General features: G+C 54.0%; 2 protein-coding genes across 7 annotated transcripts in view; one reads left to right on the top strand and one right to left on the bottom strand.

The window, feature by feature from the left end:
- Positions 1 to 3974, top strand: MYOG (myogenin). The gene is made up of 3 exons (XM_075775647.1): positions 1 to 519; positions 2883 to 2964; positions 3719 to 3974. Exons 1-3 carry the CDS (start codon positions 40 to 42, stop codon positions 3838 to 3840), a joined length of 684 nt encoding a protein of 227 aa, XP_075631762.1. The 5' UTR covers positions 1 to 39; the 3' UTR covers positions 3841 to 3974.
- A 672-nt stretch (positions 3975 to 4646) lies between these two features.
- PPFIA4 (PPFI scaffold protein A4) overlaps positions 4647 to 16446 on the bottom strand; it is a 59111-nt gene continuing 47311 nt past the window's right edge. For 3 of the 6 annotated variants that reach the window (XM_075775639.1, XM_075775641.1, XM_075775642.1), the window contains 14 exons: positions 16153 to 16286; positions 15822 to 15985; positions 15107 to 15200; positions 14810 to 14891; positions 14157 to 14357; positions 13111 to 13173; positions 11882 to 11908; positions 10753 to 10928; positions 9743 to 9840; positions 8898 to 9073; positions 8606 to 8674; positions 7587 to 7764; positions 6372 to 6463; positions 4647 to 5883 (listed from right to left, as the gene is read on the bottom strand). In XM_075775639.1, the coding sequence (XP_075631754.1) occupies positions 6405 to 6463; positions 7587 to 7764; positions 8606 to 8674; positions 8898 to 9073; positions 9743 to 9840; positions 10753 to 10928; positions 11882 to 11908; positions 13111 to 13173; positions 14157 to 14357; positions 14810 to 14891; positions 15107 to 15200; positions 15822 to 15985; positions 16153 to 16286 (1521 nt within the window). In that variant the 3' untranslated portion in view covers positions 4647 to 5883; positions 6372 to 6404. The remainder of the gene's footprint in view (positions 5884 to 6371; positions 6464 to 7586; positions 7765 to 8605; positions 8675 to 8897; positions 9074 to 9742; positions 9841 to 10752; positions 10929 to 11881; positions 11909 to 13110; positions 13174 to 14156; positions 14358 to 14809; positions 14892 to 15106; positions 15201 to 15821; positions 15986 to 16152; positions 16287 to 16446) is intronic. The other 3 variants (XM_075775640.1, XM_075775643.1, XM_075775644.1) reach the window with 2 other exon arrangements.

Here is a 16446-nt window from a genome sequence, read left to right as displayed (position 1 = left end):
CCCAAGCCGCACACACGTCCCCGAGCTGCCCGTGCGTCCATGGAGCTCTTCGAGACCAACCCTTATTTTTTCCCGGACCAGAGGTTTTACGATGGGGAAAATTTCCTGGGCTCTCGCTTGCAGGGCTACGAGCCAGCGGCATTCCCTGAGCGGCCCGAGGTGGCCCTGTGTCCTGACGGCAGGGTGGCTTTGGAGGAGAAGGACTCAGCCCTGCCCGAGCATTGCCCTGGGCAATGCCTGCCCTGGGCCTGCAAGGTTTGCAAGCGGAAGACGGTCTCCATTGACCGGCGGCGGGCAGCCACCCTGCGGGAGAAACGCAGGTTGAAGAAGGTGAACGAAGCCTTTGAGGCGTTGAAACGCAGCACCCTGCTCAACCCCAACCAGCGGCTGCCCAAGGTGGAGATCCTGCGCAGCGCCATCCAGTACATCGAGCGCCTGCAGAGCTTGCTCAGCACCCTCAACCAGCAGGAGCGGGAGCAGAGGGACCTGCGCTTCCGCCCTGCTGCTCCCCAGCCTGGGGTAAGTGCCTCTGTGCATCCCCCGGGATCCCCAAACCTGGGCTGCAGACCAGCACCAGGGTGATGCCCTAGGGGAGTGATGCTCCATGGGGGTGATGCTCCATGGGGGTGATGCTCCATGGGGGTGGTGCTCCATGGGGGTGATGCTCCATGGGGGTGATGCATGCCCTGTGGAGGGTGATGCCCTTTTGGGGTGATGCATGCCCTATGGGGATGATCCTGGGCAAAGGCATCATGAGTAGCTCTGGGGCACTGGGTCCTGCTGGGCGGGAGGGGGACCCCCAGCCCTGAGGCAAGGCAGATGCTGCTACCATGGGCTGGTAAATGTGTCCTGCATAAAGGCTCTAGGTGGTGCTGATCCAGCCCCAGCTGGGTGCTCAGATCCCCCAGCAAGGGGGTTGATAGCAATCTTTCCCTATGTATGGATATAGTGGAGGTTGTGTGGTCCAGTGCTGGGCACTGCATTAAGTGTGGCACGTGTGCCTGGGCTTGGGAGGGACAATAAAGGCAAAAATGAGATAAAAAAGCATAGAATTAGATTAAACTAAGTTAAATAAATTAAATCAAATATAAAATAAAATAAAAAATTAATAAAATAAAATAACATCCCCCTGCTCACAGATGCACACACTCCTGGTTTCTCCCTGTAATGTCTTGGGGTGGCACAACCCACAAAGCCTCCCACCAAACACCTCCTGCTGCATCCCGCGATGTCATTCCCCAGTATCAAAGCTCCTGGGCGCAAAACCCACAGCCTCCCTCCCCCCTCCCTGCCGCCATGCAATTGCTGGTGCCACAACACGCTGGGGCACGGGGACTTTGATGGGGGACGTGGCACAGCACACCCAGGCAGGGGACAGGGCAGGAGACAGGGCGAGGGAGTCGGTGCGTGGCCACCTCCGGTTTCTGGGGCCGAAGGTGCCGATTCAAGAGCCAGGTGAGGATGCTCGCAGCGGTCGTGCCTTGCCACAGCCCTGAGCAGAGATGCTGCAAACTGGGGCCCGCCGCACCGCAAGACTTTGGTGGTTTAACCAAGTTTTCGAGATATAATTTTGTCTGCCCTCTGATTTCTGGGGAGATGTCTGGGCACGCACTTCCCTGCTGCTCTGAGGCTTTGTATAGTGAAATACATAGATAGCTATAGCTATAGGTATAGGTGATATAGATGGAGATGCTATAGAGATAGATGATATAGATCCATGTAGATGTAGATGTAGATGTAGATGTAGACGTACAAATATATATAGACAGTATAGATATATGGATATGGATATGGATATGGAAGAACTATAAGAGGCACAGAAAAGTGGAATTCATGGAGAGTCATCTCCTTTCAGGGATTTAAGGACCAAACCAGCAGGCAACCCAACATTTAGAGCTGAATAAAGGAGTGAAAAATCTTTTAGGGTCTAGCCTATATATTCTTGGGACTTCCCAGTGTAAACCCAACGTATCCACTTGGTTTAATTCGGGTGGATTTGTTGGCTGCCCCTGCAAATGTGCCCAAAACCAAACAGTTCCCATGTCACTGCTGCTCCAAGCTGTCCCTTCTCCCAGGCATAGGTTCACATATTCAGTACAAAATCCAGTGTTTTGGGGGAAAAGAAATCTGATCTGTAAGAATTTCCTACTTTAGTGGGAAACAAATTCATATGTTAATTAATTAGCCTGTGCTGCCATGAGCTTGTAGACCCAAAGTGACATTTCTAGGCTGCTACATATAGTTGGCTTCTTGGGGTTGCTCCTATAAATCATATTTTGCGTTTAACTTGGGCCAGCATCCACTTCCAGATAAAGACACACACCAAAGTCAATTCAGAGCTTTGCTGAGTAACGCTCTCATTTTTCAGGCTGTCAGCTCTTTTCTCTGACATAATAGCCGTTCAGCCTCAAATCCACAAATCAAACTGCTGAAAGATCTTCTCCAGAAATCCCCTTGGGATGGCCTGAGGGTGTCCAGCCTGCGTGTCACTTTTTATGAGTTTGATTAGGTGATTTTCAGCAAAAAGCTGTTTTGCCCAAGGATGTTTGTCCGTCTCTAGCCCTTTCTCATGGTCACTGGGTAAAGAGACATTTTTTTACTCACAGTGGTTGGATGGCCCCATTTCTCCTGTGTCCAGAGCCCCAAAAGGTGGTTTTTTTCAGCCCTTATGTTTAACAAAGCATCTGACCCCGATGGGTCCTGGGGACCATGAATGCTGTCATCTCCTCTGGCAACTTTGTAGGTGGGGAGGGACATGCCCATCTCCGCAGGGTCATTGTGTTGCGCTGTTTGGTCACCCTGGGGTGTTTTTGGGGTGGCTGGTGGGCTTTGCCCGGGCTGGAGAAGGTGACATCCATGGTCGGCATCTCTGGTCCTTGCAGGCGGCCAGCGAGTGCAGGTCCGGCAGCTCGTCCTGCAGCCCTGAGTGGAGCAGCCAGTTGGAGTTCGGCACCAACCCCGCAGGTAAGGTCCTTCCCGCCTTGGCCCTGCATCCTGCAGCCTTGCTGGGTTCTGGGGGGATCAGCAGTGGGGGACACTGCAGCCCTGGAGCAGAGCATCACTGAGACAGCCCCCTTCCCAAGCAGGAGATGCTCAGAGTGGAGGACAAAAGGAGCCTTGTCCTCTTCCCACCCTGCCGTTGCAGAGAGATGAGCTGCCCCCAGGCTCATCAATCCTCCAGCACCTCCTTGGCTCGATGCTTAGTGAGTTCAGGCTTCTCCCACCACCCGATTTCACCAACACGCCTGCTGTTAGGAGCTGAGAAACAGGATTGCAGCACTCCAGAGCCTGGCGGCTTGGTCCCCATCAAGGGTTCGTCCATCGCCGTCCCTTGGCTTGGCTTTGCCTGCTGCGGTGCTGAGTATCACTGAGCATCGCTGCCTGGGGTTCCCTTTCCCTCCCCACGCCCCCTCTGCAGCTGCTGATTTTTCTTCCATTATTGCCGTTATTCCCCCCCCCACCCCCACCCCCCCATTCCACCTGTTTCTACCCCAGAAGGCAGAAACTTAAATCTTATTTTCCAGTGTGGAGTAAAACCTAAAAAACTTCCAAAGGTTTCACTCCCCATTGCCCTCCCCAGAGTGGGAGCTGGGAGCCGGTCCCCAGGTCACTCTGGCTGTGCGGGGGATCGCGGGGTCCCCCCTGTGTGGAGCCAGGACCCGTCCCCAGCACACGGTCCCCGTCCCCAGCAGACTCATCATCCGCTTGCTCTCTGCAGATCACCTCCTGGCCAACGATGCAGCAGAGGACCGCAACCTCCACTCGCTCTCCTCCATCGTGGAGAGCATCGCCGTGGAGGACGTGGCTGTGACGTTCCAGGAGGAGCAGGTTCAAAACTGAGCCAGCGGAAACCCCAGCGGCTCTTCAAGCTGGTAACAGGGTGGGAGTAAGATGCCGGAAGGGTCCAGCCGCTGGAAATCGTATTTACCCCTCCGGCGTCGTGGACTGCACCGCTGAAACCACTCGCCTCCTTTCCCACTCCTCGCAAAATGCTCCGCTCAGCCAGCTGAAAAAAAATGATGGGGAGAGGTGGGATTTCAGCCGCGCCGAGGCCCCACACTGGTAGCGGCCCCAGTTCCCGCAAGGTGGCCGCCTGGCGTCGGACTCTGCTTCGCTCCCTGTCCGGGGGTGACTGGTTTTTGGGGGCCAATGTGTGTGCTGGGTTCGCTTGCTGATTTTTTTCCAAGATGCTCTTTGACCAACGTCTCTCTCCGGCTGGCGTCCCATGGGTGCTGAGCCCTGCGGAGGCTGCCCGCACCGTCTTTTCTACTGAACGCTGTGTGGAGTTGCCATTTGGGGTTTTTTTTTAATTATTATTTTTGCTAACTTATTTGGATTTTTTTTTTTTTAAATAAAGGCATTCTTGTTTGAATGGCTCGGGGCTTCCTTTACCGCTGTCCTCCTCTGTGCAGGTCTCCCTTAATTCCCAGGTTGGGGATTTTTCCATGTCAGAAAACCCAGCTGGACCTCATCATGGTCACTCAGCAGTGGGAACTGGATGTCCCAGGCTTTAATGAGCCCTGCAGAGACCAATGATTTCATTGGTTTGCAACTGGGCTCAGCCCTGTACCCCAAAAACTCTCAGGGGAGCTAAAAATTAATTGTATTTTTAATTTGGGCTCTAGAAAGAAGGCTCAAGCCAGCACTGTTTTAAAATCCTGTTTATTGGAACACACATACATCCTTTCCTGACCCGATCCAGGGTTTGGAGTCCATGCAGTACCAATAATATGATGAAAGAAATAGGGCATTGATATAAAGGGCTCACTGACTCTTCAAATTAAAAAAATATTTAATACTGTATTAGGCAAATAATACACCGAAAAGACATCGTGACTGTATAGCCTCTCAGATATTGCACTTCCAGACAGCACATGATAAGTATAAGGTCATTCCAGCCATCAATAAATATCACATCAGAAATAGGGGCCACACAAGGCAAACGTGGCATGAGGAGACGAAGAGATCCTACCCTACGGGGAAGAAATGGGAAGAGTTAAGAGCCTCCTGGATTGATCCCTGTCTGTAGCTTGGAGGCAGGAGGGAAGAGCATCTCCTCTGCACCCGGAGGGGAAGGGATGGGCACGTCCCGGGGCGGTGGGTGCCCCTGCCGTGTCTCTCCTGGACGCCCAAGGAGGGTCCCCCGTCCCGTGGGTGCCAGGTACCATCCCGGCCGGCAGTGAGCCATATGGGGCGGTTCCAGCCCTTCCCCACGCAGCCCTTCGTGGACCCGCCATGCAGGCGCAGCCTCCCCCCGTGTGGTGTCTGGCAGCACCCCAAAACACAGCACCCTGACCGCCCACCTCTTGGCAGACAGCCATTCTCCTTGCCCCCACAATGGCCGGTCCCTGCTCCGTCCTGTGCAGCGCTGACCTTGGCACTGGCCCCGGTTCCCCTGGGGGCAACTCCTTGCCCGGCTGCCCCAGCACGAAGATTTTCATGAGCCTGAATCTTCCTTGGCTTCGAGTCCTGTGGGCAGCAGCGTCCCCGATGCTTGGGGCTTGGGCGAGTCAGTGCAGCAGCCCATGGCGCATTGGCAACATGAACCAGGCAGGAGAAAGGTTTCCAAATATTGCAGCCCACTTTTGGGGCATCTCTGCCACTCCGATGGGTTGTACCACGCTTCTGCCAGCAACAGAGCGGGCACGCAGCAAGCACATCTGTAGCCCAGCCAGTGTGGGGAGAGGTGGGCGGATAAGCCACAGGCGGGAGCCAAGGGGAGCCAGGGAAACGGTGGGGTGCACAAGCAGAAGGGAGAGCATCCTTTTCGGTCCACAGCAGCGAGACTGCAGCGTCTGTTGGTTTGGGCCGAGGAACAGGCGCAGGCCGGGCGCTTGTCCTGAAAGACAGCCAGTGTGTGGCCGTACGGATAGTGGGGATGTGCTGAGAAACGAAGTGGGAAAGGCCCCGTGAGGATGGTGGCTCATCTCTCCCCCCGTGCACCCACAGGCCAACAAACCCAGATGGAGTTGGTAATGAATCCTCCTGGCACAGGGGAGCCGTGCCCCAGGGTACAGCAAGGTCCCAGGAGACTCTCTGAAGTGCTTGACTATCCTTCCCTCACCCCAGTGGGATCCCCCCATCTAGGATGGCATCCTGGGGTCCCCAGTGGAGCTGTCTCTCCAGGGACTGGACAAACTGTATGTGGTTGGGATGCTGAGCATCCCTTCTGCATCATCTCAGGGTCCTGTGAGCCTCAGGCAGCAGCGGGCTGTTCCCCCACCACTGAGGTCTCTGTGCTCCTCATGGCGAGGCAAACCTTGGTGAAGGCACACACCCCGCCTGGGTGATGCCGGGCCGAGGACGCTGGGCCTCGTGCTCTCCTCTCGGTCCCCATCCAGCTCTGAGGCCTCGGTCCTCCTCACACTTACCCAGGGCTGGGCTGGTTCCCGTCACGCTGACCCTCAGCAGGAGTACGTCCGGACCGTGGAGGTCTCCAGCCTTGGCGACCCAGAGGCACCAACTGGAAGTGAGTCAAAGAGCAGAGCGTGCAATTAGCGACTGTTCCAATTAGCCCTAAGCTTCCCATCGAAACATTTATTAGGCAGAGTCTGTGCACTGAAGCCATATGAAGGTGAGGGTCAAAGGAAGAGGCACGTTCGGCCAGCTCTGATGCTTCCAAGGCTCCAGGGTATTTGGAAAGTTGCTGCTTGCTATCCCTACTCTCAGGCAGCGAGCTCCCTGCCAGCCGTGTCTGGGTGCTGTCAGACCTAGGGATTCTGTCCCAGGTTTCATTGTCCTCAGATGGGTGGGAATTGCAGCTTCCAGGATCGAGCAGAAATTTGACCCAAACTTCTGAATGGAAAACTGTGAGTTTTGAGCAAATCTGGAGACAGAAGGACGAGAGCTGAGCCTGGGGCTTGGAACCGGAAGGTGAAAACACAAGTTTTTAATGCTCCTTCATATGCTCATTTCTGAGCCTGTGGAAGCCAGCTCTGCACCAGGTGGCAGATAGGTTGGGACAGTGGCACCAGGGCTCCTGGTCCAGGGGACAAACTGGGGTGACCTGGCTGGAGCTTGTGCCACCCTACAGCTTTGGAAGGAACCAAGATAACTTGTACAAAAGAGTTGTGTGGTGGTGGGGCAGAGCCTGCGACACATACACTCAGCTATAACACGACAGCCAGCAGCACGGGCAGCAAGCGTGTCAAAGCGTGTCTCGGCCAGCTCTGAGAGAGCTCAGCAGTGCTCGGACTGACTTGAGCTGGTTAATTCAGTCCCTTTGGTTTCCAAAATGGGGACAAGACTGGCCCAGAATGGGCTGCTGCTTCCTGACAGCCCCCAATGCTACCCCAACAGGCTCTGACCTGGATGCCAAACCCAGGGTGGGTGACACTTATCCCCATTTTGTGCCCCAATCCAGCCATCTCCGTCACCCTGGCAGTTCAAAACAAAGAAACCGCACACCAGACCAGAGTCTGAAATAACCCTGACAATTTACAGCAGACAACGGCTCAAGGATTACATGGATTCAGCATTGCAGGTGATCAGCAAGCCTCTCTCCCTGGTGGCACATCATTCCCCACATTCCCCATAAGGTCTGAGCAGGGGTGGGAGAGGACCCTGGGGAGATGGTGGTGACCTACCTTCTGGGGGCATTTTCTTGGCAGGGGCAGATGGAGGAGGCAGGGGCACCAGGCTGGTGACGCGGAAGCCGGCTGGCAGTGTCTCGGCTGAACCGCTGAGCATGTTGATGCTGTGAATGTCTCGCGGGCGGAAGCGCTTTCGCCAGGACGGGGTTCGACGGAAGGTCTTGTCATCGCCCTGTGAGGGAAGACCAGATTATGAGCCCAGCATCAGTGGCAGCAGGACCTTCTGCCCCTGTGAGATACCAGCACTGCTTCCACCTAATTAGGGTGTGCCTGTACATGGAGACCAACTCAAACAGAAGTGTGTGATCAGATCGAGCCAAGGATATAGGAGACTTCTCCAGGACCACACAACATAGGCTCCATCTTTTCCAGCTTACCTGTTTCTTCTCTCCAGCCTGTCTGCAAAGATGCCTCAGAGACATCAACACACAAGCCCCAATAAAGTCCCCAAGGGATGCATCTAACCTTGGCCAGATAATGGCATCTGGAAGCACCTGCTTCTCTGCTCTACAGAGAGCCCTGACTAGCTCTGCTATGTTATCTCATGGAGGAAAGATATACATAGGAGGGATCTAGATCAATTCCCACCTTCAGTGACTCAACGTGAACAGCTTTCTGGCTGCTTAATGGGGCATCCAACCCACGAGCTTTACCCACCACAGATGTGTCATGCCCAGAACATCTGTGACTCTAAAAGGCAATATTAAAGCAGCTGGCAAGGAGAGTCAGGTGAGCCTACTTGAAATTCAGCCCACCAAGCATGAGGCTAGAAAGGATGCACAGGATTCTACCTCACCTGCATCCACAGCCTGGCAGCACATTCCTCAGGGCCTTGTCTAATAGTTTTAGCTTATTCCACTGATACTGCTCATGTGACTGCGCTAGAGAGTTTGTGAGGCACTATTTGACTCCCTTGGACAAGGAGGAAGAGAGTAGAGGTCCTGCCTCTCCTGTTTCTTGCGCAAGAACAGGCGCTCAGCATGATCTAGAGGTGGGAGAGGTTTGGTACTCACATCGTCCAGCCTCCGATCTGTGCCCAAGGCGAGCAGGTTGTTGAACTCCCTCTCCAGCACTTGTCGAGCCTGAGAATAACAAAAAATGAGCATTCCCCATTGGTGGGAACAGTTTCCAGCACAAACTCCCATCCCAGGAAAGTCTGAGAACAACAGAGAAAAAGCCCACGTGCCATCTGAGTGCTCTGCTTTGAAAGGCAGAGTTGAGTCGGTGGGACTGGTGGAGTCACACCGCAACAGTGTCCCACGCTGGCCACCCTCCTCCAAAATCCCCTAAGGATGCTGCTGTTACCTGTGTGTTCTGTGTGGGGATTTGCAACACGAGTGCCAGACTGTTGTGGTCAAAATTTTCATCGAGGGCCAGAAGTGCCCCGTGCACCCCGCTCTCGATGAGGTTGTTTGCATACTCGCGAAGCCCAATGGACTGGATCCAGTGAATGACCTGGTCATTGGTCCACACCAACACGTCTGCAAAAGAGCAAGGGCATGTCTCAGAGCCAGCTCAGAGCACACTCTTGGTTGTGCGGGGACCTGCTGATGTCCTGAAACCCTTTGGCACAGCCCTAGGCTGATCCTGGGACTCTCCTTCCTGAGCCAGCAGTGATACTGGGTGCTCAAGTGCCAGGAACAGCTCCCTTCAATTTACCAAACTGAATGCTGAAATAACAGACAGAAAACAACTGTGAAAATTAATCCTAAGAACCCACGGCTGCTGGTGTAATTAGGGGCATTATCAATAATGAGATGTAATCTAAGCAGCAGCCAGATGCGCAGGGAATCTCAGGACAGTGAATGAGGGAGGGGATGCTGAGCAAGCTGGGGGGTGTCCTAAGCATTTGAAAGAGGCAGGAGAAGCCTATCTGATGCTTGCAGTGGATCTTCCCTGTCTTGACACCCTTCCTCCCTCCTCATGTCTCACTGAGCTGCACAAAGGCACCTGGAGCAATCTGTTGGGGAAATACTGCAGGGAGGTTCCCCCTGGAGAAGAGCCCTCCAGGAATGGTTGCTCAGAAATAATGATTTTCCCCAGGAAAATGCTGTGTTAAAAATAAGGAATAGGAGAGACCACCACTGGGTATCTCTTGTGAGGTTTCTCATCTCATTTTCTAGAGCTGGATTGTATATGTGGCTGCTGACCTTTGATTTCGTGCTGGGTCTCTTCTCGCCTCCTCTCCAGCTCTTTGCGGTCGTAGTTGAGTCTCTTCAGGCACATGATGCCGTACTGCAGGCTGGTGCTGCAAGGACACAAGATGTCACAAAACCCTCAGGACGGCTCAGTACTGTGGGGCAGGTGGCTTGGAGGGACCTGTGGAGGGACCCACTTCCCTTCTTGGTTTCCACATGCCCAAATGATGCTTCAGTTCAGGGTTGGGTCAGCCCAGACACAACCCAAAGGGAAGATCTTGGCCGGAAAACAGAGAATATCCCTCCCTTTCATGGTAATTCCCCACTCCATCAGTTTTACTCTGTTCTACCTTCTTGAGAATGCGCAGATCTAAGCAACGATACTCAGAGCTTGGTGGCTGGGGAGAACCAGCCCATGGGGGCTGCTCCAGCCTGAAGGGTTCATCCCCAGAGCAGGGAGGGCCCTGGCAGTTCCGTAGACACAGCCCTATGGCTGGGGTAGACGGTGGTACCCCATGGACTGGGGTACTGACCTGCCCACTCAAAAGCCATGCCAGGATGTGCATCCTTTCCTCTTTGCATGCCAGAGAGAGGAATGAGCCGATGCCCATGATTCCCACCATAACCATTCCTGATCTGAGCACTGGTGGTCAGCAGATGAGGGTACTGGTGCTTGAGCAAGGTGGTTGGGATGGCACAAGCCTTCTTCAAGCTGGGCTGCTGGCAGATGACTGTTCTGCCTGCCAGTGGGAGACCGGGTGGTATGAGCTTTTTTTTTTGCCTGTGGTTTGCTCCACAGCCAGGAGAAGGCTTGGTCCTCTGCAATTTTGCTGGAAGGAGTGTGCTGAAGAAGAACATTTGCCCATACCAGCTGCCCCAGATCAGGTGGTTGATTTTAGCCTAGAAAAGCCATCCTCCAGCACTAGGGCTGACCAAGACAGGGTAGAATCTCTCAAATTGCCCCATCCTCTGCTCCAAAGCAGACACTGCACCCCAGGAACCTTCTGAAGGAGGGGACTCACCGGTGGAAGCTGTCCACCATCTTCAAGTGAACTCTGAGATCTTTCTTGGTCAGGTGGTCCAGCATCCGTGCATCAACAAGACACTCCATGAAGTAGCTGCGATACTGTGGGAGACCCAGGCTGGGCAGCCACTCGTTCCCAATCCACTCATGGTTCATGTCTCCATAGGCCAGTGTCTGTGGACAAGCAAATGGAGAAGCTAGGGAGAAACCAGGACTTGGTGGAGCTGCAGACTCCCAGGAGACCAGTGACAGTTCAATGCTGCAGCCTGGAGGTCACTGTCCTGAGGACTAAACCTAGGCCAGAGGAGTTTAATCCTAGTTTGTACTGAAGGAGCTGGAAGGAACAGCCCTGTTGGCCATGGTTTGTGTCCTACTGATGTTCCCCAAGGAGACAAGGCAGTAGCCAAAAGGCAAGCATAAGCGACAGGTGGACTGTATGATCAGCTTCTTCTGGAAAAAGCACATTCATGAAAGCTGAAACAACTAACTAAGAAAGAGGTTTCAGTGCATTCCTAACTGATTTTTAAGCAGCTTAGAAATCACCAAATGTGAAGATGCTTTATGTCTTCAAAATGAAAAAAAAAGTCCATTTAGGGCAGAAAAACATCCATTCACTTTCACTGCAAGCTCTCTCTGGGTCCGAAAATGAAATAAAATCCACCAGAATAAAAGTAAAACCATTGAGAGTTAAAACCAGAAGAGACGGATCCAAGCAGGAATCTTTCCTCCCACCTTTTCAGTTCATGAAAATGGTCTATACTCTGAACGTGGGACTAAAAAATATGGTGAAAACTAGATGTCTGTGCAGCTAGAAACCTGCCTCCCATGCAGGGTGGCTGGTCACTCTTACATTGGGATTTTAACACAGGATCTGTGTCTTATGTAGAAAAAGTCACTCTGCCTGAAGCAGAGGAGGATGCTGCTTTATGCGAGGTCCCAGGAGGATCACCCCATGCTCGAGAGATGGCTCAGAGGAGCAACCACAGGGTGCAGGCTCGACTCCAAGCAGGACTTGGCCAATACTGATGCCCCAAGCTCATTCCCTGGGTGCCCTGTGATGTTCCAGCTCCCCCTCCCACAACCACCCCCCGTACCGCCCGCGGAAAAGGGTGACACGGGGGCCTCACCTGTGCCCAGCTGCCTTCCTCTGTGTCCTAAGCGTGACACATGCGGCATGTCAATAGAAAGGACAGGTAAAGTCAGTACCCGGCGGCCCTGCACTGTGAAAGTGTGTGCCATGTGTGCTAAGCGTGGGGACCCCTCAGCACGGTGTGACCCAGAGGGGATGGGGGTTGGTCTCACGGCTGCATGGCTCGGGGAGCTCAGCCTTGTCGACAGGGTGCTGGGGACACCCCGACCCTGCTGGGCCCGGGTTTCACCCCATCTCTCAGTCCAGTTAGGAGTACACAGGATGAGGCTTTTCTGCTGGGCATTGGGCTGGAGATGGCACAGACACTAGGGCTCATGCATCTTTCCTGCGAAATATGGGTAGTTCTCGGGTCCCCCAAAGACAGATGGGTGCAGAGAGAAACCTAAGCTTCAGCTCACAGGTCACAACCCCCAGAGGGGCTGCCCAAACCAATCTGCCAATTTTGTAGCTATTTCTTCCCTTGTCAACCTGTGCTGGTTTTGTTCACCTCACAAAACCTGCCAAGGGAATGTGTCACATCCCTGCCGCAACTCTGAGCTCTCTGCCCCCAAAAAGCACCCACCAGTTACAGGCGCCAGTTACAGGTCTGTGCTACTTGACTAGCAGACACAAGCTTCAATAAAATGCTTCATTCACACAACAAATCCAAAACGCTGCTCCTACTCTGAGACATGGGCATAGGGTCTAGTTGCAGAGAGGGGCACACAGCTACATATCTCCAAAGGAGCCAGAGTTTTTGGGAGCATGGCCACATCCCTCCAAGGGACACCAAGCTATCAGTCAGAGTGGCAGGGACAGACAGTGGGGACAATATTTGGGTGTGCCAAGGTCAACAGCAGATTAGACAGTGACTTCTCTGGGTGTAGAATAACCAATGTGGGTCTCTATCACTCTTGGTTTTTGTCTTTCTTTTCTTTCCTCTAACTCACAAACAACAGAAAAACTACTCTAGAAACCCAGTAAAATCCACAGGGGCTTGACAAAGGAAAATGCATCTGATGGTTTTTAAGCCAGTTTTGGAAATTGTTGGGATATTAAAGGTTGAAAGATGGTTTCTAAACAGGTGCATGGTGCTGGCCAAGAGCTGACACATGAGATGTAGCAAAGATCCCCTTCCCTCCCGGGGTTTAGCGTGTTAATGCATGCCCAGAGCTCAGCTCGGTAACCGATATGCCGTGCAGCGGCAGTGGGGCCAGCCAGCCTCACCGTCTTGGTGGAAGTCGCCATGTTCTCCATCTCTTCATGGGTGACCCAGACGTTTCCAGAGGACTGCAGGGAAAAGAGCAGAGTGGTCAGGGTAAACCACCATGGAGTCACGGCCTCGGTTCACAACCGTGCTGGAAACAAGCCTCGCTCAGGCTGATGGAGGATCAGGCCACCCTTGCGCTTGGAGCTGTACTGGGGAGATCTTGCAGCATCCTTGCAGCTTGGGCTGGTGGCACGCTGCCGTGAGGACCCTGGGCTGTCTGTGCAGCCACAGAGAGCACAGCAAGGACCACTGGCCCTTTGGCTGCCTTTATACTTTGGTGTTATGCTCATGGAGCCTGCAGGCTTGTCTCTGACAGCTGTGACCCCAGCCACAGCCATCTGAGGGGACACAACACGCTCGAGGCCTTTCTGCTGACTGCATTTCTACAGATGTATCTTGGCATTACTGGGGCACCATTAATCCCTCAGGGGTTTTGGGGACCAGCACAAGACATGATCCCTCCATCCATTCCATGTGCTATCCAGGGCAAGGCTGGGATCTGCAGTTGCTTTGACTTGCCCCAGGAATTTCACACGGTCCCAGGAAAAGGTTTGTATTGAACTGATTGAGAAAACGGCTGTGCACAACTGAGTCGACCCTGTAAATCATGAATGTGCTGTTTGGGTGGGATTTCATCCTTTCCAGGGCAGATAGTCCCTGAGCTTTGCTCTCTGCAGGCTGCTCGGCAGGGTCAGCCTCTTGCTGACAACCTCTGAGTGTGAGGACAAGAACGTCTGCTGGTGCCTCAAGACAGGAAAGTGCATCACACTCAATGGCCGTAAATGACCTTGGCGCCTGAGGACACGTGTCTGGTGGCTTGACTGGTCCATGAGGGAACATCACCCTCTCTATGGCCACGCTTGCCTGTGACACTGGGACTCCCTGGGGACTGACGGACCACTGTGGTCCTAAAGAGTCAGGGAAAGGGGAGAAACAAGTGTATCGACTGCCCCATGGAGGGGCTGGCTGGGGGAAGAGGAGGTCCGTGGCATGAAGCACTTACTGTTCGTGAGGTGGGTGGTGCTGAAGGGCTCGTGAGTGAGACCATCTCCTGGATGGCCAGACGCAGCTTCAGGCGATGCAGTGCATTGCTGATGCCAATCTCTCTCTGGATCTCAGTGTCAGACAGGGCTGACATGATGGCTCCGCTCTTCACGTTGGCTCGGCAAGCGGCAACATACCAGGCTGGCATCCCCACCCAGAGCTGCCAAAACAGGACAAATCCAGTGACTGCCCTGTTGACTTTCCCTAACTTCTTCTGGTAGGATCAAGGCCACCCTGTTTGAAGCTCAGTATCAAAGCTGGATACCCACGTGGAACTACTTTTTCGTTTGTACCTTGCCCAGATGGCCTATGGGCAGCCTAGCATCCCTGTATCCGATGGACACAGCACAGGGACAGAGGAGCCATTGAGCTTTTCAACTCAAAGCTAAGGTGTGCGCTTGAGGAAACCCCAAACCACAACTCTACAGAACATGTGCGGGATCTGGGAATCTGCTCTGTTCTCCCAAGTTTTACAACCACCAACCATGTGCACGGACCAAGCATGGTGGGACTGCAGGGTGCTGTACTGCTGCTGGGGGAGCACCTACAGACCGACGGCAACTGCAAAGCTGTTGGAGCATGGGGACAACGCACAGGCATGCTCTGCCTCACCTCCAGCCAGGAGACGACAGTGGGGCCATCCCAGTGAGCAAAGGGCAATCCTTTCCTCCGAGCTTCTTCTAGGAGTTCATGCCTGGAGGAAACAGAAGCAGGAGAGTGATTTACTAGGGGGAAGGGAGCAGCTCTAGAAAGGGAATAGACCATGGGCAGTAAGAACCAGCTGGTAGCAAAGCAATGAAGGAGCTAAAAGGGCTCAAGAGAGGGTGAAGATGAGAAGCCCCATGCCATGGCTTCTCAGCCATCATGCAGGACATTTTATTACTGGGGCAGGGAAAGACGTTCACTCACTTCTTCCGCAGGCGCCGATCCTTCTCGGCTTGAGCACCCAGTTTGCCAAGTCCCAGAGGGTCCTGCATGCCCACTTCCATGTCCGTCAGCAGCACTGTTGAGCAAGCAAGACATCCTCACGTCAGTGTGATATCCCACGGGGTCAATGTGGGCACTGCCACAGTCCCCATGCCAGGGTCTCGGGGATGCACAATCGCAGCACAGGAGGTGACAGTCTCCATTTCCAACCAGCCCCACAGCCCCCCTACATCCCGGGGAAGCTCAAGGGGATCCCCACCTGTCATCCCTCCCATCTCAAAATGCTCAACATTGAAGCAGTAAAGAATTTACGAGTGGAAAAGCTGCTCCTACCAAAGTGCTCTGCAAAATCAAGAAGGTCCCATGGAGGAGGAAGCAGATTTGGGGACATTAAAGCTAAGATACAGTGATGGGGGGGTCAGTATCCTCACTGCAGCTCTTCCAGAGCATTAAGACTGATACCATGCTCAGGGTAGAAATGGGTGCGGGGCAGAAAGCATCAGGACCCAATTGCCCTGAAGCTGCAGGGAGCCCAGAGCCAGTGGCCCCAACATCCCCAAACCAGCAGGGGTGTCCCTGCTCCTCTGCATGTCACCCCAACAGCACCCCAAAGGCAGACAGTGCCAGGAGGCATGCAGAGAGCCTGGCCCGAGAGGACACCCGCCCGGCACGCATGGGAATAGGGCTGCTCACGGACCCTGCCCCGTGGCCCCTTCTCTGCTCAGCTGAATCAAGCGACCCTTCTCTTTTTTCCCGAACAAGCGCCCGATGGAGGATTTGATCCCCTTCCTCTTGGAGCCCTTGTGCAGGGAGTCCTGGCTGCTGTTGCTGCTGGGGTTGCTGGCCTGCTCCTCCAGCGAGCTGGGGATGGAGGAGGGAGAGGAACAGCAAAGCTTTTAGGTTATTCCCGAGCAGCGCACAAGCCATGGCAAACCCCAGCCCATCCCACAATCCCATGCTTGCCCCATGTAAATCCTCAAACCAACAGAGCAGGCACTGGTGTAAGATCCAAAGGGTGCTTTGCATACCTCTTCCCATCCTCCTGGCTTAGCGCGGGGTGGCCCAGCTTCTCCAGCCGCAACGTCCTGGGTGAGGATGGGGGGGACGTCTCACATTTGATGGTGGTTTTATCCTCTCGGCTTTCATCCCGAGCTGCAGGTGACTGAACAAGCAGAGAAGCCATGAGGATGGGCGGCCAAAGCCCAGCTCCATCCTTGCCCTGCTGCCTGCCTCTCTCTTGCTCCATGGAGGCATGGCCAAAAGAGCCACCAGGGCCCTGAGGCTTTGCCACGCTCCAGGATTGGCCTGAACTAGAGCTCTGG

The sequence above is a fragment of the Balearica regulorum genome, chromosome 25 (assembly GCF_011004875.1).
Source record: "Balearica regulorum gibbericeps isolate bBalReg1 chromosome 25, bBalReg1.pri, whole genome shotgun sequence".
NCBI lineage: Eukaryota > Metazoa > Chordata > Aves > Gruiformes > Gruidae > Balearica > Balearica regulorum.
Note: the sequence above shows the minus strand (reverse complement) of the source record. Positions and strands in the feature narration are given on the sequence as shown.